The sequence below is a fragment of the Ruditapes philippinarum genome, unplaced genomic scaffold, assembly GCF_026571515.1.
Source record: "Ruditapes philippinarum isolate M1 unplaced genomic scaffold, ASM2657151v2 ctg220_1_1_1_1, whole genome shotgun sequence".
NCBI lineage: Eukaryota > Metazoa > Mollusca > Bivalvia > Venerida > Veneridae > Ruditapes > Ruditapes philippinarum.
The window spans coordinates 38,941-60,558 of NW_026858141.1; the positions used below are offsets into that span (position 1 = coordinate 38,941).

Here is a 21,618-nt window from a genome sequence, read left to right on the forward strand (position 1 = left end):
CTACATTTTTCTTAAAGTTTCCCACAGTGTGGGACAGTGTAGGAATCTTGACTATAAAAGCGCAGTTTTCCTGTCGGAAGTGACTCCGCTCAGATCAAAACATTAGAAGCAGAATCTCATTCAGATATTATTAAGAAATTATTTACAAGTTACATCTTTGGTAATTTTGATAGCGTATTGTTTTAAATACTTAAACATTATTTATAAAGATTTAAGTAATAATTTTTGTTCTAAAAGAGTATTTGTTGCATAAATTTAAGCATAGAAACTTCAGAGTTCTTTGAAAGTTTAAACAGTTGTTTTAAATTTATTTTGCAAAGAGCACATGAGTATAGTATATTAAAGATGAAATTTCCATTAAAGTAATATTTTTTATTGTTAATTTTATTGTATTAAGTTGCCGACACCTCACAACGTACGCACACAGATCTATATTTATAAAGTTGTTTCGGTAAAGTCGATATTTGAAATAGTAATTGATATGTTATTTTAACAGCCGTCACTGGTAGAGATATACATCATTTTACCGAAGTAATATAAATTCGGATATATATATAGATTGTTGTTAATACTATATAAGTAGCAGAATTTGTTTAATATAATTATACAACATTTGTTCAAGATTAAATAATATAGTTCATTACGGTGAGTCCGTAAATAAACATCGTTAACTTGAAATTGTCTTGGTTGTTACTGGAGAAGTTTTATATTAAAGACCCTTTATATATCATCCAAAAATAAATTACAATAAACTGATGCGGAGTCATCCTCTGATAGCCCAATCTTAGGAATTTTTGTGATCACTTGGTGTCCGTCCGAGTCCGTCATATAAATATATAAAATACAGAAGCTCTATACCAAGGAGACCTATTCTTCTGAGTTAGCGAATACATGCTGGTAGAATAAAAGACATACAAGAGACAGCGGTACGCAACAATATGTTGAGAAATAAAAAGAAAAGCCATTCTAGGGCATAGTTGGCCTTTAACAATGGAGCTCATATACACCGCTAAGATTTCTGTGTGTGTTATGTAATTTTAGAGTGTAGGGGTACAGAGCAGGGGTGTGGGGTACAAAGTCGGATTTTCTTTTGATGTATTTGCATTTGCTGTCACAAAAACTGTTCATGTATTTCTTTAGAAGTACTTGTTTAGTTGGCAATATTGAGAAATCTGTTCTTCGGTAATGTTGGCAAATATGTCAGTATAATTTATAAATTTATCTTATATCGGATTTTCTTATCTATTGAAGTTGTGTAAGAAGACAATATCATCACCAGGTGACGATGTAGACAATGATTGTGACGGTGAAATTGACGAAGACACCTGTACTGATGCTGACTTTAGTAAGAATATTGCAGACTTTTGTGTTATGATATCACACCTTATTGTCATTTATATTATGATGATTTAACAATATACCTTTACTATGACATTATATCCATCCAAAGGGTATATAGTGAGTGAGAATAAGATTACTTTTTTTTCATAAATATTCTCAATTTTATAAGTAACTTCGCAAGAACGTTAAATAACTCAAGTGGCCCGTGGATATTTTTATAAATATCAATCGGAATTTACCTGTAAGGTTCAATTTATGAAAAGAATGGGGCAATCACCATTAAACAGACAATCTTTTAAAATATATAGTAGATTCATCTCAACTTGACAAATTGAATGAAGAAAATGAGCATAATGTCACTTTTACTTAGAATATGGTTGATTATTTGTTTTTAAGATCCTGTGTGTTGTAATTGAGGTTGCATACCACACTTAAATGAAATTATATATATATGTATATAATTATGCTAAAGCCACCTTATAAAATTTCAAACATCGAAGAATATGTAAAATACGTACTGCAAATATTTGTACAAATTATATGTAATCATTTTTTTTTTGAAAAATTTGACTTAGTATTTATAAAAAAATATTTTTTTACTTTCTCCCTTTATTTACATAAAATGTTAAATTCGGTAATATCTTTATAAATAATGCTTTTTGGAACTTACAAAATTGATAAATCTTAATTTGAGCATCTAATTTATGATATTTAACCATGAAATATTGTGTTACAGGATCTTTAAATAGATTCATATATACAGAGCTTTGTCCAAAGTCTTTGATTAGCGCATAGAAGAAGCAGTACAATTATTTAATATCCCGTATATTTTCCTTTCAGGTTTCAATTTTACCGCTTCTCAGACCAGTGACGGAACCGTAACATACAAAATAGTAAATGCAGGTAAAGCTGGACACATTGATTTTACTGTATCCACATGTGATATTGCAGTGGTGACTCTCAGGACAACTTCCTCTCCTCATGCTTATATAACAGTCAAGGTATTATTTTGCCCATGTTTGATAAAAAGAAATTAATTCATTATCTAAAGCTTGTTAATTTGAAACAGTTACACGTTCTTGATAAAATCTATGAAATATCTTAAAGGCACATTATAACTCATAAACGAATATTTTTCTCATTCTTGAAAAGGGCAAACATATATTTGAATAACGTTTAAGTGATAGTTTAAGAGCATTTTAGATGCTTATCGCCTTGAGAAACTAAACCTGAATAAGAAATTATTTGTCATAAAATTAGCAAAATGTAAACAAAGTGGTATTTTGACTTCCACACAAAATTCTGTATCACTATATTTCTACTTATGGACAAAAAAAGCGACAAACAAAAGAAGGAACAGGTAATTTGCTAATGAGAATCGTCTTTGAAACATTTACGGGGCTTAAATAATAGAAAGCTGCTGCATGATGAAAATATAAGCATTCCATACGACATATTGTGCCTTTAATATTTCCAATTTCCAAGAAATCAATCACAGTCAGAATACAACAGCTCTTTTAAAATAACATGATATGATTATATATTTTTGTATTTTTTTTTTGCTTTTTTTAAAAACAAGATATCCCCGACATCAATTGTTGAAGAGATATGTGTCCCGAAGTGTTTTCCTGCTGCACCGGAAACCAATGTTGTTGCAGACTGTATCAACGATGTACAATACTATTCAATTGAATGGTTTGAAGATAGTGTTGGTTTAAAGCATGTGTTTGTGAGTATATTTCTTCTGTTCGTTTGTTGTTGTTGATATAAAAGTCGCGGTGCATTTTGGGATAGATTGCATAAATTATGCAAATGAAAAAGAGCCGACAGAATCCGATCACGACTCGGGATTATTGGTAAAAAATATTCGGCGATGATTGTATGCAAAACTTTTAGCCCATTTTTTTACATTTTAAAAAACATTTTCTAATTATAGCGTATGGATTTGATGGATTTTTGGCGTTGCTGGCTTTTTTATGATACAATGGTATCGGCGAACGCTTATGGATCTTTAAGAAGTTATATCGGTTTAAGCGGTGTTTATCGGCTATTTAACACCGGTTTGGTGCTTTGATTCGTAGGAATTTACCACGAAGGCGGTCGAGTCATATTCACGAGGAATGTTAGAATTGATTAAATGAAGGATTATATTATATCCTTAACAAAACTTAAGTACCATGATGCAAAACTAACAAAATGTTACATGTATGGTTAGAGTAATTTATTCAAAGTACCTGTCGCATTAACACAGCAAAAAAGTAATAAAATGGTACAGTTTGGTCAAATTTAAGGAAATCAACAAAAACAAATGCCTTGCAATGAATATTCTGAATACAACAAGACTAGTATAGTTAATTACCCAAAAACAAATTGTTCCATATCAAAAATGTTCAAAAAGAACCGCCAAACATACCAAATGTTCCGATATATTCGTGCAGTTTACCATATGTTTCGATATTTCCGCACAACATCAAACGTTCCGATATTATATCGAGAACATAACAAATCCGTGCATCATACCAAACGTTCCGATATTACCGAGATCATAACAAATATTCCAATATATCAGTGCAACATACAAAATGTTCCGATATTACTGAAAACATACCATATGTTTCGATATCTCCGCACAACATATTAAATTTTTCGATATCTCCGCAAATAACATATCAAACGTTCCGATATCATATCGAGAACATAACAAATGTTCCGATATGTCCGTGCAACATACCAAACGCTCCGATATTACCGAGAACATACCAAATGTTCCGATATCTCCGTGCAACATTCCAAACGTTCCGATATTATCGAGAACATACCAACTGTTCCGATATGTCCGTGCAACATACCAAACGTTCTGATATTACCGAGAACATAACAAATATTCCGATATGTCCGTGCAACATACCAAACGTTCCGATATTACCGAGAACATAACAAATATTCCGATATGTCCGTGCAACATACCAAACGTTCCGATATTACCGAAAACATAAACAAATATTCCGATATGTCCGTGCAACATACCAAACGTTCCGATATTACGAGAACATACCAAATGTTCCGATATATCCGTGCAACATACCAAACGTTCCGATATTACCGAGAACATAACAAACGTTCCGATATTATCGAGAACATACCAAATGTTCCGATATATCCATGCAACATACCAAACGGTCCGATATTATCGAGAACATACCAAATGTTCCGATATATCCATGCAACACACCAAACGTTCCGATATTACCGAGAACATAACAAATATTCCGATATGTCCGTGCAACATACCAAACGTTCCGATATTACCGAGAACATACCAAATGTTCTGATATATCCGTGCAACATACCAAACGTTCCGATATTACCAAGAACATAACAAATATTCCGATATGTCCGTGCAACATACCAAACGTTCCGATATTACCGAGAACATACCAAATATTCCGATATATCCATGCAACATACCAAACGTTCCGATATTACCGAGAACATAACAAACGTTCCGATATTATCGAGAACATACCAAATGTTCCGATATATCCATGCAACATACCAAACGGTCCGATATTATCGAGAACATACCAAATGTTCCGATATATCCATGCAACACACCAAACGTTCCGATATTACCGAGAACATAACAAATATTCCGATATGTCCGTGCAACATACCAAACGTTCCGATATTACCGAGAACATACCAAATGTTCCGATATATCCGTGCAACATACCAGTCGTTCCGATATTACCAAGAACATAACAAATATTCCGATATGTCCGTGCAACATACCAAACGTTCCGAATATAACCGAGAACATAACAAAATGTTCCGATATATCCCTGCAACAAACCAAACGTTCCGATATTATCGAAGAACATACCAAATGTTCCGATATATCCCTGCAACAAACCAAACGTTCCGATGTTATCGAGAACATACCAAATGTTCCGATATATCCCTGCAACAAACCAAACGTTCGATATTATCGAGAACATACCAAATGTTCCGATATATCCCTGCAACAAACCAAACGTTCCGATATTATCGAGAACATACCAAATGTTCCGATATATCCGTGCAATTTACCAAACGTTCCGATATTACCGAGAACATACCAAATGTTCCGATATATCCATGCAACATACCAAACATTCCGAGATTACCGAAAACATACCAAATGTTCCGATTTATCCGCACAACATACCAAATATTCCGATATTACCGAGAAAATACGAAATGATCCAATGCATACGTGCAACATTACCAAATGTTCAGATATGTCCGCACAACATACCAAATGTGCCGATATATCCACGCAACATACCAAATGTTCGATATATTCACGCAAGGTACCAAATATTCCGATCTATTCGCGAAATATACCAAATGTTCCGGTATATCAGGGCAACGTACTAAATGTTCCGATATAGACGCGCAATATCCCAACTGTTCCGATATATCCACGCAACATACCAAATGTTCGATATATCCACGCAACGTACCAAATGTTCCGATCTATTCGCGAAATATACCAAATGTTCCGGTATATCAGCGCAGCATACCAAATGTTCTGATATAGACGCGCAATATCCCAACTGTTCCGATATATTCGCGAAATAGAGCAAATGTTGCGATATATGCGTAATACTTACGGAATCAGATGGGTAATGTGATACTTAATCGCATGTCCTATTAAATATGTTATGCTCAAATACTTTAATTAATAAATAAAAGGCTGTTTTAGCTTCCAAATGAGTTGTATTGCAAAAATCATTCATGCCTCGTCTGGTTCAATACTTCCAGAATTTGCAATACTATTATATAAAAGACCAAATGATTAAGTAACATGATTTAATTTTATATTGGCAAGTTTGCATATATATGTTTCTTCGAATACATATAAATGAAATAACAGTAAGTCAATGTTTGAGCATCCCTCATCTTTGAAATAAGAAGTGCACGATTAAATAAGTTGTCTCAGTTTAGTTGAATTATTCAATTTGTAACTTATTAGTAGGGTGATGGGAATTTAAACAACATCTTTTCACCACATGCATGTATCTTTCTAAAACAAATACAGAAAATAACGTTCATATTTTATTAATACTTCAAGCACACTGATACTACGGACTATTACTGGGACATTGATAATGTTTTTGGTGTCGACTACGAGGAACTTGTCCTGTCAGCCATGGCCGGCTCCGCAGCTTTTGTCGTCGGTAAGTTCAAGACGATATTATCTGGCAAATTTCTTCTTAAAGATACCTTTTCTATTATACTATTTCTTTATCATTTCTATAATTATAATATATATATAAACAACTTGAGTCCGATTTTAATATGTTTTATTTTAAAATCATAATTTTACATAATAAAAATCTAGTTTATGACATTTGAATATGTTTTATTTTGGTAACGGTTATGTATTATTTACAGATTTACCAGATAAAGATTGCAGTAAAATGATTTCCGGTTAGTAAGTTTAGATCATGTACTCGCCAAAAGAAAGAAAGAAAGAAAGAAAGAAAGAAAGAAAGAAAGAAAGAAAGAAAGAAAATAAGTGGATAAAAATTCTTCACCTTGTGATTTTTATAAATATTTTTTAAAAATAATTTTTGTTTTAAATACAATACAAAACTAATGTATTGTACATCTTTAATACCATTTTTGGTTTAAATTCGTTATGCACTATTATATGTACATCTATATACTCTCAGTGACCGGCTACAAATCGTAATTTGATCGTATAGTTCAAATAATCCGGTATTTAATAATAAATATACATGTAATTGTTCTATTTATAGAAACGGCTGATGCAGCTGGGAGGAAGTTTATTATACCTGTTTCTGATGGTGATTCTGATTTCACCATTATTCTTACTACACGAAATGATTTAGCAACGACGCTCAATATCCAACTAAATGTTGACAATTCCCTTGGTACAATCACGATGACCTTATCTCAGACGTTAACAATAACAAAAGGGGACATAACCGAGCCTGCTTATAGTAGTGTAAGTCAGTATGAGTTATTCATCTTTTACCTCATGAAAAATATTACAGCAATCTTTTTTTTTTGTATTTGCAGATCCAAGAAATTGATGCCAGAGAATATTTTCTTGCATATCAGACAGGACTGATTATTTTATTATCCTCGAGCAGACTGTATGGGTAAACAATTCTGAGATGTTAAACTATTTGCTACATTTCAGTGCTCACCCCTTCCAAGAACTTTTATACCCAATACAGCAAGTGTTATGTGCTGGGTCGCAGCTCCGGTACTATCTTTTAGTGTTGATACAGTTGTCTGGTTCTTAGGGATGATTGATTACACTAACAAACTTCCTTTAAAAGCCGGGGCTTGGGGCGGGCGGGGCATTAAAAATGTTGTATTTTTTTATTTTCTCTCATATACAGACTCTACTGCTTCTGCGATTTTAAATTGGTTATTTCGTTTATATTGCTGTTAGGTAGCTTTCTTTTCTAAGACTTTTGCAGTTGAAAGATGATTGATTTGAAGGTACGACGAGCGGTGTCATACAGGGCTATTTGTTGTCGCATTTCATAATTTGTCTAATCTTATCAACCTGATAATTGCTTTGCTGATAAACGACCAATGTAATTAATATATATCAATTATAAGTAAACAACAAATTAGTCTAAGTGCATGGTTCAACACAACTGGGCAATTAAATGTTTCTGATACCATAAATATGTGCAATAGAATGTTTTAGTGCAGTTGCCAGTGGGCGTTGATATTTGTCTATCGGTTTTAAAATTAAGATGAATATCTAATAAACTAACATCTTACTTTTCGTGTATTATGACCTCTTGCGGTTGGGGTTAAGGGAAGTAAACTTTTTCTTTCATTAACTTTTTATGAAAGCATAATTGACACATCAGTAAAATGATGGACGAAAATAAATCATTATATATCAATTTATGTGGTCTTTAAGGGGGCAATAAGCGTCAGAAAAATATTTTAATATTTGTATTATAATTTAAATTTTTTATTCTGTAGCAAGGGTAATTCTGTACTTTATAAGGTTGAAGTAATGGTTTTAGAACATTTGATACACATTGATTATATACCGTCCGTGCTTTGCCTTGTGTCCTTCCTGTTTTAGTTTGGGATCCTCCGGGCTCCTGGCCGCTAGTCCTTGTTCCTGGGTCGTGTTGGGTTGCGTTTATTGAACGTTGATCTTAATTACCATTTTTTACCTGAAGACAATAGTGCTGAAAAAAGGTAGCAAAACGTAAACCAAGTTCTATTTTGACTTCCATACAAAATACTATATCAATAATACTGTACAAATTGCAAGAGAAAGTAAATAATGTAAGATAACTTAGTTTAAAGGGTATTTTTTATTTGTAACAGGACACCGATATTGAAAAAGCTTTTACATATTACATAGTCGCAGAATTTAAACATAATAAACCTTAAAATAATTTGTACGACGACAAGGCTTACGACAAGTAAAGTGAAGCCTTAGGGGACACTACAGTTTTATATGGAACTGATATAATTAAGTAGTGCAGAATTTATACAGAGGTCATATACTAATAATACGAGTACCTTGCTCAGAGTTTAAATGTCTCGATTTTCCGTACGTGACATGTTTTTAATAAACTTTTAGGCTATATCATTTCCTTTAGGGGAGAACTACTTTTACATACTTGGTTTATACAGAATTTATTTTAGTTTGATTGTGCAGGAAGCTATAAGTTTATAGACGTACCTGGAACCAGTACTGAATAATAAGTTTTTTGCTAAAACCACTTGCCCCTGACGGGGTTTTGAATTCGCACGACTTGCAATCTATATAGATTAATTGTCCGACGCGTTTACCATTCGGCAATGCTGCCACTAGAACTACTTACATAACCTGTTGGAGTAATGTTCTTTGTTTAAGAAATGATATATCCCAAACTGTGATTTTATTGCTCAATAACATCACTGTTTGGAGTTCGGATGAGAGGAATTATATCACGAGGGCGTAGGGCTCCGGATGATATAATGATGCGCATCCGAACGACAAACAGTGATGTTATCAAGCAATAAAATCACCGATTTGGATATATTATTTCGATTCTAACACGACATCAACAAATAAATGCTGCCGTATCTGATATTTAGCTAAATTGGGTCTGATTTGTTTCCGTACTTATTGTCAGCGCGTCACATTTTTAGTGGTTACGTCACGTGTATAATGATTACGTCACATGTCTAAATATAGAACGTCAAACAGTGATTTTATGTATATGTTAGTGTTCATCCATGCTGTTCTACAGAAATTAGAAACTTCGACGAGAGCGACAGGAGAATGTTTTTAATTTCTGTAGAACAGCTACGGATGAACACTAACATATTTAGTGTCAAGCTTTATTTGGCCCTTGATTACGTCACTACGCGGTACTATGAAGCACTATGAAAAATAGAAGGCGACTATGAACGGATTTCAATATAGTATCGACTTTTTTTCTTCTATGAAAATTAACACACATAATTTTTAAGAAATACAGCGTTTTCATTGGATGACAAATAAAGCTGGACACTAAAACATAATAACACACACTTTCGGTTCTTCTATGTTCAATAGGGAAAAATGCGAGTCGTGTTAGAATACGATATAATTAGTGATATGTACTATATCTATTATAGTATCAAGTATTATACTATATACTGTTGTAAATACTTTATACCTGTTGTTTTCTTGTCAAAATAAGTTTGTAAAAAAAACACCATAATTTACTAAATCTAAAGATTTAGAATTTATTTTGTTTACAGATAACAGTTACCAGTACCAATGGGGAACTTATGGTATACTTGCTGCGTTCTTTAACCAACGGTATTGCACTAGGCTTGAGTATTCTACCCTCTGATATACTTGGCCCTACGTACCTTTTGTTTATTGACAGTGTAGTGAATATAAACGATGATACAGGTCAGTTTTTAATCTTCATAAATTAATAATAGTTTTTTTTACTAAATTTACATATTTCAAAGAAAATAGTTATTTATTGTTATTATCAAAAAAGATAGGATAGAAAACAAACATTAAGTCAAAAATGCAATAATATTTTGTTTGCATTTTTGTTTGATTTTAGAAAACCACAATTTTGTTTAAAGTATACCTTATAAAATGTAAGTCGCATGTTCACATGTCCTTTTTTGTATGGTTTATTCATTTAACTTGTCTAGTAAAATAAAACAATAAGTTTTTGTCTTCAATTTTAATTTCATGTCATTATTTAGCCAAATAATTTACACTTGTGTTGCATCAATGACCTCTTGAACATTGGTCAATCTTTGTCCAAACTGAACATAAACAACATTAAAATTTTATTTTTACTCTTTCGAACTTGAAATCTCTAACTTGAATTAATACCGTCCTATTTACAATGAACTTATTTTGAGTTAATATTGTATAAGTGAAATCAAATAAAATATACTGTCTGACAGAAAGGAAATTGACAGATGTTTCCTAATGGTCAGTGGTCAAGAGGTCAGTGGTCAAGAGGTCAGTAGTTAAGAGGTCATTTTCTTTAAACCCTCTTTATTTATAATAGTACTGTCATTTATCAAAACCCACCTAAACACAAAAAACACCAAGTTAAAGGGAAAAGAATCGTACACATACTATATATGAGCCGCGTCACGACAAAACCAAAATAGTGGGTTTGCGACCAGCATGGATCCAGACCAGCCTGCGCCTCCTCGCAGTCTGATCAGGATCCATGCTGTTCGCTTACCAACCCTATTACAAGTAGAGAAACTGATAGCGAAAAGCATGGATCCTGATCAGACTGCGCGGATGCGCAGGCTGATCTGTATCCATGCTGGTCGCAAACACATTATGTTGTTTTTTTTCGTGACACGGCTCATTTTACATTTTACAGCTGTAATTTGTGAGGCTGTAGCTACAGACAGAGCAACTGTTTCAAATAGTGGGGAATACATAGGTAGAGACGTGTTGACAGAAATCACAAATGGCATATATTCCGAAGGCAATTCATGTATGTGAACATTTTAGAAGATATACTATGTTATCTTTAAGTAAAATAATTTTTCTAGCAGAAATTTATTAAAATCTATAAAAAATTCTTACTGAACATGTCTTATTTAAGTAAAAGACGTACAAACTATGTAGTAAGGAATCAGAAATCCTTATTACGGTCAATTTAAGATGGTTCTTTCTTAAAATAAACTGGCAATTTTAATGATAGTGTGTCCACTAATAGTGTGTAGGATTTAGACTTTACATATCTACATTGTGTTAAGTCAGAACACGTTTATTCTATATTTACAAAAAGACTGTGTAGCATTTATCATTATTTTCAAATATGAAATTTTGAGCAAAACAATTTTAATATATTTTTTATTTTGTCTTATTTTTGACACAAAGAACGCTATCTGAATCTGTAATTTACACCCGAAGTTTACTTTACATAACGTTTGTTTTTTTATTGGTCCATTAGAATCCTAAAGCACATAAGGCAATGACTGGTTGGTTTCTAGTAATCTTTTTAAGCGCGCTATGCCATACAGCATAAGATTAAGTAATATTATTAGCGGACGTTTATAAAAATGCGTCATCAATTCGCTGTTCAGAGCAAAACATCTTTTAGCAACTGAAGGATGAAATATTTCCAACTTGAGCGTTCCAATCTTTTTTTTTTAAATAAATACAGTAAAACTTAATGAAGTGAATATGTAAACAAGTTATAATGCAATAATTTATATAGTTTATGAACCGCCGTAAGAACACGTCCTCGGATGTTTCCAAATTCAAAATTACAACATTTTCATGTATAAATGTTGATTTTTGTTTAAGCCAGTGTTAGAAGGCGTGGACAGTAACCTGTGCATTCCAGTATCGTCAATGAACAGAGCCAGCCATATTTTCAATATTTTCATTCTGGACGTTTTTTTGGGATTCCGTTTTTTCTTTTTTGCGTAACAACCAAATGCATTGGCACAAAAACCTTTTCAGATTTTTTTTAATAAAATACTTCTATTAATCATTTTTTTGTCAAATACGTAGTTTCTAAACTAAATACATATTCAATAAAATAGATCAAAATATTCTTAGAAATTTAGAGTATTTAAAAAATCGTTTATTCCTGATGAAATTAATTCTTCTTTTATCTTACCAATATTGGTTCTGCTCTACACAAAAATCACTTGCTATTGACAAAGATCTTCCATAGACGGTAAAGTCAATCGTAACTCTATATAACGTACGTCTGTTTTAATGAATATAACCTTAAGAGTCGCGATCAATGTCAGTTTTATTGACTGTCACGTGACCGCGTCTCGACCAATCAAAACAAGTGATTATTGCTGGTCATTAAATAAATAAATAGTTTTCAATGTTTTCACACACATTTATAATTATCTCTGTCCGTGAATTACAGATCTTGGTGTAAAACACTTGTCAGCAGACCGCCCACTTGCTGTATTTTGTGGCAACTTTGCCGACACATTGGTGCAAATGCCCCCAAAAGAAACGCTTGGCACGGAGTTTTTTATACCCAGTTTGGATCTCAGCTTACTCAACGCTGTTGCAGAGATACACGTTGTGATTACAGAGGACAGTACGGTACTGGTTATCGGCGGGGACTATGATCAAATGGATCCGGTAGATTTTACCGGAGATTTCTACATCAGAACGATAGAACCAAATACGGTATGTTAGCGATATGTGATGCTAGCTTCGTTAAAGCGAAATGCCTCCAGATGAGTCAAAATATTTCAGTAAAATTAAACTTGAGAAAAATGTACTAAGATGTAAGGAAAAGTAAAAAGTTTCAAGATTCAAGTAATATTTTACATTTAATGCGCGATTAATGGCTGACTTTTTCAGTATATACAATTATATTTCTACTGCGTTAGTAACGCAGTAAAGGCTTTTTTTGCATATTTGATCACTTTTTAATAATTTACGTGGTTTGTAAGTGCCTTTGATAGTGTGTCAATTGCGTTCATTTACTCCGTCTGGGATAATGGTTCGGGGTTTACAAATGACCGTTACAATGTGGGACCAAAAACCTTATGTGTTCAAGCTCGAATACTTTCTGGAGCATTGATTACATACACATGTTACCATTTAAACACTGTACATTTCTAGATATACAATATCACGGCGAGTAAACCGGTTCAAGTTCATCTAGAAATGAGATCGACAGCAGACAGCTGGGCATCAGCGGTGGTTATTCCACCTACCACGCAGTACAGGAGTAGTCACGTGTTTCCGGGATTTAGCAACTCTCTCTTTGGACTGAGGTTGAGGCAAGTATAAATTAAATTTATAATTTGTTTGTTTGTTAGTTCGTTCTGGTTAAATAAGAGATCAGTTGTAGTTGACACATTACTTGCTATGCATACGTCGTCGATTTGTCATGTATATGAAAATTTAAAAGAAAACTAATAAAATATAAACATAAAACCTTACAAGACCTGCCTTTATAATACCCTGTTCCTACCTCATTTTATAGAATTGTTATAATAATGTTATCACGTTACCTTTAGTTCAACCAAGTAATTTGAAATGCAAACATAGTCTGTCCAGAAATATATCGGTAGGGGTGGGGAGGGGAGAGAGAGTTTGAGCCGCTTGTTAATTCACTGTCTTTCATTTTTTTTTGGACAGTTCGGCAGTGGATCAAAATGGATTAGATGTTCCAAGCCTCGTGACTTCATCTGTACTAACTGGAGCATCATCTACCACGCTTACGTATGCTGGTCCGACGTTTTGTCTCTCCGTGTTGGGTTATGTGACGGGTCATACCGGAAAGAAGATTGTAGTTTCTTGTGACGTATTATATGCCGACAATAATGAGGTAATATTATGACGTAATAATACCCCAGAAACAAACCAAATAAATTTTTGCTTCTTAAGAAGGGCAAACATGAAACAATGGTTTTGGAGAATGTTAGATATTTGTTACCTGAAAAAAGTAGTGATATTTGTGATATAATTTTCTTTATAAAAGTTACTATAGTAAAATGTAAGCAAAGTAGTATTTTGACTTCCAAGGGATCACTTTTTACCAGATATTTGTATACATATTTTTTGTTTGTTTGTTTGATTGGGTTTTAAGTCGCACCGACACAGTATAGGTATGTGACAACGTTCCAGCTTAACTGTTGGAGGAAGACCTCAAGTTTACAAAGACATAGCGCTAAAATAAATTCCTTTTAATCTTTATTTATATTTTGACAATTATATTAATAAGAATAAATTATACTTACCCAATGAATATTCACCACCTATAACATTAGAAGCGTTGTTTGTGCCGTGTGGAGGCTGTAAAAAGTCGCCCCGTACATTCAATCAGAGATCTTATATTTCCGATCCTTAAAGATCGTTCTGCACGACATTATTGTTGTGCTTGTGGTAATTTAGTTCTTTCTATTTAGCTATTTTCTTGTTGGGTGGTTCCGGTATTCCTCACTTGAATACCGTTGAATCACCCTTAGGATATGTGGCCTGCTTTTGAATTTTGTCTTTTGACGTCTTATCTGTGATATGCAGGCTTCATAACCTCTGATCCCCTTTCAAAATTCCATTTTATTTAGTTCCGCCCATTGTTTTCTCGTTTAGGGCACACGCATTTTTTTACTTGGGGACCATATGCCGCTTTTCATGGAATGGCACTAACGTGTCACATTGAAAGTTCCATGATAACCGCCATATGAACACATCTGCGGATGTTTCAAAATTCAAAATTGTACCAGTTCATGTTAAATGTTGAATTCTGCTTAAGCCGGTGCTAGGGGGCGTGGACGGTAGTTTGTACTTGACAGTACCGTCCATGAACAGGCTCAATCAAACCGAGCCTGCAACATTTTCAATTTTGCCGTGTTGGGCTTTCTTTAGGGATTCTTATTTTCTCTATTTTACTAAATTAAATACATGCATATATTCACTTACAGATATGCATAGTATCGAATGGAACTGCTGGTGATGGTGTAGACAACGATTGTGACGGTTTAATTGATGAGGAGTATTGCTCTGATAGCCGAGAACCGGGCACATTTGGTGAGTTGATATTATAGTAGATAATTAAAGATCTTGGTACACATTTTTTATGGTTTTATATCATGAATATGATGCTAAAATTAAGATTTATCAATATTAAAGGTTCCAAAAACCATTATTTATAAAGATATTGCCAAATTTAATATTTCATGTAAATAAAGGGAGGTAATTAGAAATTGATTTTCTATAAAGTTTAATAAGAAATGAATGCATATATTTTGATGATTACATATAATATGCGCAGATAGGTGCAGTACATATTTTACACATTCTTTGATGTTTGAAAGTTGTTTTATTAGCATAATTTTATACATGTATTTAATTTCTCTGATTGTGGTTAACCACTTTGATCACAACATACAGGATCTTTAAATGATTGTACATTCTAAGGTAAGGAAAGAAGAAGAAAAGTGCTCATAGATTATTATTAGATTAAAGAGAGTAAATGTAACTTTATAAAGATAAAAGCATGTGTTAGCTATATGTATGCCTTATTGTCTAGCCGTTTGTAAAATTCACCGGTGCGTTTCAAGTCATTGTATCATAATTATCTAAAGGCAGATACAAAATTTTCAGGTCTGATTTAAATTTTGTGTGCTTTCGTTCAATACGTGATGCTTTCAATATTATAATGATACGATGATCTTGACATAATGCATTGTTTTTAGCATGTAAGACGGTTGTTGTTTTGCTATACATTTCAGATTACGATATAGACGGTAGTTTAAATGAGGACTGCTCGGCAAATTCTACTGGTATGGATTAAAACTAGTTTTGAATATCGCCTTTTCTGAAAAATTGATTTACACGTAAAGCATTAATAAAAAGTTGTTACTGCATACACTGCAATTTCAAACGCAAATAATTTCACGCTCCTCCTTGAACACATTGACTCCATGAAAATGTTTTAAAGCTATTTTATTTAACCAATCTTGCGTATCTAAAATAATGCCATTGGTGCGGAGAGAGTGGGGAGGCAAAGATGTTAACGGCTGGAAATTCACCTTATGACCATGACAGTGACGGGGAGACTTTTAACAAGACGTTAACTTTGCTGTATACGAATATAAACATACTTTTCATGCATTATAAGAAAAGTCGCAAATCATAACCATTAGCAAACAAATATCGCTATCAATAAATACTGTTGACAAAGAGGTTAGCAAATCATTATTAGCACAACTGCAAGCTTGATTTATAGTACACTTATATTATTTTTCTTTCTTTCCAAATTGGCTTATATAGCCACAGGTTTAAGCAAAGAGATCGCGATTCCTTTATCAATGTTAACATGTTCTTCAAGTATTAACAATACAAATACCAGTGACCCTTCAATAACCATCGGCCCTGGTGCACCAACAAACACCACTCCAACCAGTTTTCCTACGTTATCACAAGAATTGGAATCTGAAGCTACGTATGATCCTATCATAGCAAGCACATCGGGTTCTATTAGTGTACCTACAACCGCTCCAGCTACTGGGAACGTTACTGGCAATTCCTCAGGTTTGTAACTGATTGCTTGATTATCATTTCTTTAAAGAGTTTCAGGATACAAAATGTTGTATAATTAATAAATTATCAATACTATCTATTTGTATGCTAAATTTGCATACTGTTTATTTATTAGCGAATATGGCGGAATTTACATATAATGTGCATTTGCATCATTAATTCATTTTGCTTATTATGAGATTAAGATGGACATATTAACCTAAAATGATTGTTAATTAAACTGATGAAAAATAAATTAAGCGAAATTAAAATGCAGTTTGTAAAATGATTTAAACGAACTTATACTCATATTACTTTTGTTTGCGACTTAATTCAAGCAAAAACGGTTACTATGAATATCGTTCATTGTTTTGTACTCAATAACCTTCATCATGTCCTTTGTCTTCAGCTGCCCCTGTAAATATATGCGTGACTGAATGTGTGTGTCCGTGCGGATGGGTAAATCCTCCACAAAACTACACTCCTGAAGAACTTGCGGAAATAGTTGAAGAAATACAAGAGAAACTTAAAGTTAGCAAAGCCGAACTCAGTTCAACGGTAAAATATTATCCTAAATACAAACAAGCATAAAGATATCGATGTTAAACTGAATAAACTTTGACAATGTAAAAATTCAGGAATTTAGCTCCCCCCGAAAAGAAATTGTATTCATTATTTACATACTTTATTATAAAAAGCCGAAAATAATGGATAGGTTATAAATTCTTAGTTAAAACGTTGGAACAGTTACAAAAATAGACCACGTGATATAACCACATGATTATCTACCCGGTCCCTCATTTTCTGTATATTTTGAGCATTACAAGTCTCATTCTTACTGAAAACAAAACAAGATATCGTTTAACGTCCGTTATATTACCAATTAACCACGATAAATAAGATGAATGCGATACAAGATAAATAAGACCTAATGGTATCCCGTCCGTTGTTTGCCCGTGTGCCCTGTCCTGTTAGTATCCTGTTGGGCTCCTTGCTGGTGCTAATTTGTTAGCGAAGGATGCGTTCATTGAACGACACCCTTTCTTGTTGATCTTGTTTTTTTAACAACCACGGTGAATTTCAAACCGTTGAAAGTTCGATTTGTTTTTTTTTTGGATGATAGAGGTAATTCAAGTAACCTTCAACCTCCCTTGGCATCATCTTAAGCAGACCTTATGCAGATCTTTAAACATGATAAAAGTGTTCAGTTCAGAATTTCGTAGGTCCTCATTCTGCATTTCAAGCAATGATTTGTCCCCAGAAATGCAATATATGTATACCAAATTATAACAAAAACCTAGAGTCGGAACTAAATAACCTAATATTTTGTAATGGATTGAGAACGCACAATTTATTTTGGAATATATTTGTAGAACTAATTACAATCTGTATATATTTAATTTCTCAGATCCGCAAAAAGTCAAGCGCACCAGACGACCGGCCGTCTGCCACCGCTGTAGGATACGTTGGTTTGGCGTCGATCATTTTCACCTTGGGGGCAATGGCGCTCTTAGACATTACAACTGTATTTAGAGATGTGCGAGTGATGATTAAGAATCTAAGAGAATATTTTCAGCCATGACTGCGTTTTGTTCTCCGAATTGTACAACCTCATACTGGTAGATTATCTGTTATGTGATATTCAAGCTTTTTCTCCAAATGTCTACAGAGTGTTATATGGTATTTAGAGGATTCCGATTGGTCTGAGTAAAATCACAATTGTCTCAACTCTAGATGCATAATTTATTAGTGTTTGTTTCGATTTGACCCATTTCTAAATTACTTTCCTCTATTGCGTCATTTTGGCAAAACAAAAATCTTCGTTGGTTTTGATTATGCATTGTACATGACTGCACGAAAAAGTTTCGTTGATTTTGATAATTATAAGCAAAGTGAATATTAAAGAATACATACTGCGTCCAATTATATATGGAATTTGTAATTTTAAGAGTGTTTTCAAAATTAGTTTATAAACTGTGTGCCTTCTCAATTAGTGTATCTGTAAATTTACCTAAAGGTGTATCGATGGCTTTGTATGGACAATTGAAGAATGTGATGCAATTGGTATATGGTTCACAATCAATGAATCAATAAGTTTATATCTTATCCTAATCTCCCGAAACAGATGTATCTGGTTATTCTAGTTTTAGTTACAGAGGCCTAGCCTTCTAGTTTTGTTGATGAATTATCTTTCTGTTTAGCTGTTAAAAATCTAGCCCATTACTTTTGTTGATGACTTATGTTTTGGTTTATATATCACAACCCTTTGAATGTCGTCATTTGTACAATTCGAAAGGAATATTTCCAAATCCTGTCTGGGCAATTCGTTGCTTACATGAAAAAGAAACTTTACATTTATTGTTTAGTACTGGTTGGTTCCAGGAAAGGATTTAAGTGTTTCAATAAGCTTATAGCTTCCAACACAATCGAACAGAAATGAATTTGTAAAAACTATATATAACTAACATATTTTTGTATACATAAAAAGAACTATTGCAAAGCAACAAAAACAATGTTTTTCATCTGTTATTCAGATAAACGGTAAATTCGTATTCAAAATGATTGATTTAATTCATATAGACTATAACAATATTCATTATATTCACTGTTAGACACAATCTTAGTGAGAAATAACAGTTATCCAATCTCTAATTATATACTTATTAAGAGCTTACATTCCAGAATGTATAAACTGAAACATTTATTATTCTGTTACATTTGAATACCAACCATGACAAAGGTTTTATAAGTATTATAAGTATTTTTGATTTATATCGAGATACATGTAATTGTATAAGTTCAATACAATTTCTTATTTCTTCTTCGTATTCGAATGGTATTGAATATACTGTGTTTAATATATAGATTTTGTAAACTCATAAATTACAATGTAACTGAAACCTGTAATGAGAACATCAGTGCGTTATTGTGTATTCTGTAAACATTATCGTTGATATACGATCAAGAACAATATCTATCATTCTGTCGATATCATGTTTTTCCGTTAATAAAATGATTTTCATAAGAATTGTCTTTTTTTCGATTCTAAGTGTTATAGGATTTAAACATTACTTCATTACTCGTACAGGAAAACACACAAAAACAAATACAGAATCAAAAACATGCCTATTATTTTAAAAACAAACAATAATGGAAAAAGGTTTGAGAGCATATCAAACAAGATCAGTTTAATATCATGCATTTATCACATAACCGTGCCGATTTTGCGACTCCGTAAAAACGGTATTGCACGACAATGCATATATTTTGACGTGACGTCATTAGCGTTATACAAACAAAGTGTTAAGACGCGCTAAACGTTAGCGTTATACTTTAGGCGCGTTAGTGAAAATGACACTTTTTTCACTTTAAACGGTCTTTGTTTTGGGTGTGTGATAAATAGAATATTAAATTCGTGTAAGTTAATTACTGAATTTATTGAACTCGTTGAATAAAATAATATTATGCTCGCCAGAGACTCGCATAATATAATTTTATTCAACTCGTGCAATAAATTCAGTATTGAACTTACACTCATTCAATATCCTTTATATCTGTTGAATTGAAAGTTTCTTTTAAACTACTAAACAATTTCAAATTTACATTCATACTTTATTATAATCTGAATTACTATAATAAAACCATTTACTCCTTGTGTTTACTATATTGAAATAGTATTCATTGAAAGGAACCTGATATCAAAGTTACTTTACTTACATGATTACCGATTCATTTTCGTCGGTTTTCATGTTTGTACTATCCTTAGTTATCTTTCAGCTGCTCGGCTGCCAGGCTGTTAGTCTGCTAACTTCATAAATTTCTCGAAGTGTCAGAATGTAAAAAAAAATTAAGTTCAATATTTAAAAAAATAAAAATCACGATATTAAAATAAGACATGGAATGGTCTAAGTATGTGCTACCGATTCATTTCCGACGGCTTTCATGTTTGTACTATCCTTAGTTTTCTTTAGGCTGTTAGGCTGCTAACTTCACAAATTTCGAAGCGTCAGAATGTAAAAAAATAAAGTTCAATATTTTAGGGAATAAAGATCAAAATATCAAAATAAGACGTGAAATGGTGTGACTATGTGCTACCGATTCATTTCCGACGGTTTTTATGTTTGTACTATCCTTAGTTTTCTCTAGGCTGTTAGGCTGCCAACTTCACAAATTTCGAAGCGTTAGAATGGAAAAAAATAAAGTTCAATATTTTTAAAAATAAGATCATGATATTAAAATAAGACTTAAAATGATCAAAATATGTGCTACCGATTCATTTCCGACGGTTTTCATATTTGGACGAACCTTTTTTTCTATAGGCTTCTAGGCTGCTAACTCTACACATTTCGAAGCGTGAGAATGGAAACAAATAAAGTTCAATATTTATTTATGAAATTTGTGAAGTGAGCAGCCTAGCAGGATAGTACAAACATGAAAACCGCCGGAAATGAATCGGTAGCACTTACTTAGACCATTCCACGTCTTATTTCAGTATCGCAATCTTTATTTTTTAAATATTGAACTTTTTTTTATTTTGACGCTTCGTGAAGTTAGCAGCCTAGCAGCCTAAAAAATACTAAGGATAATACAAACATGAAAACCGTCGGAATTGAATCGGTAGCACATACTTAGACCATTCCACGTCTTATTTCAGTATCGCGATCTTTATTTTTTTTTAAATATTAAACATTGTTTTTTTTTTTTTTTGACACTTCGAAATTTGTGAAGTTAGCAGC

General features: G+C 32.9%; 1 protein-coding gene across 1 annotated transcript in view; it reads left to right on the top strand.

Annotated features, from left to right (window-relative positions):
- The window catches only part of LOC132752265 (uncharacterized), a 34,117-nt gene extending 14,213 nt beyond the window's left edge, over positions 1-19,904 (top strand). Inside the window, exons 3-18 of the mRNA XM_060742583.1 lie at positions 1,252-1,345; positions 2,182-2,342; positions 2,921-3,070; positions 6,458-6,563; positions 6,781-6,816; positions 7,149-7,357; positions 10,132-10,288; positions 11,244-11,360; positions 12,762-13,033; positions 13,475-13,635; positions 13,997-14,186; positions 15,283-15,388; positions 16,093-16,143; positions 16,634-16,894; positions 17,292-17,440; positions 18,291-19,904. Of these exons, the coding sequence (XP_060598566.1) occupies positions 1,252-1,345; positions 2,182-2,342; positions 2,921-3,070; positions 6,458-6,563; positions 6,781-6,816; positions 7,149-7,357; positions 10,132-10,288; positions 11,244-11,360; positions 12,762-13,033; positions 13,475-13,635; positions 13,997-14,186; positions 15,283-15,388; positions 16,093-16,143; positions 16,634-16,894; positions 17,292-17,440; positions 18,291-18,464 (2,394 nt within the window). The 3' untranslated portion in view covers positions 18,465-19,904. The remainder of the gene's footprint in view (positions 1-1,251; positions 1,346-2,181; positions 2,343-2,920; positions 3,071-6,457; positions 6,564-6,780; positions 6,817-7,148; positions 7,358-10,131; positions 10,289-11,243; positions 11,361-12,761; positions 13,034-13,474; positions 13,636-13,996; positions 14,187-15,282; positions 15,389-16,092; positions 16,144-16,633; positions 16,895-17,291; positions 17,441-18,290) is intronic.
- Positions 19,905-21,618: the final 1,714 nt, after the last annotated feature.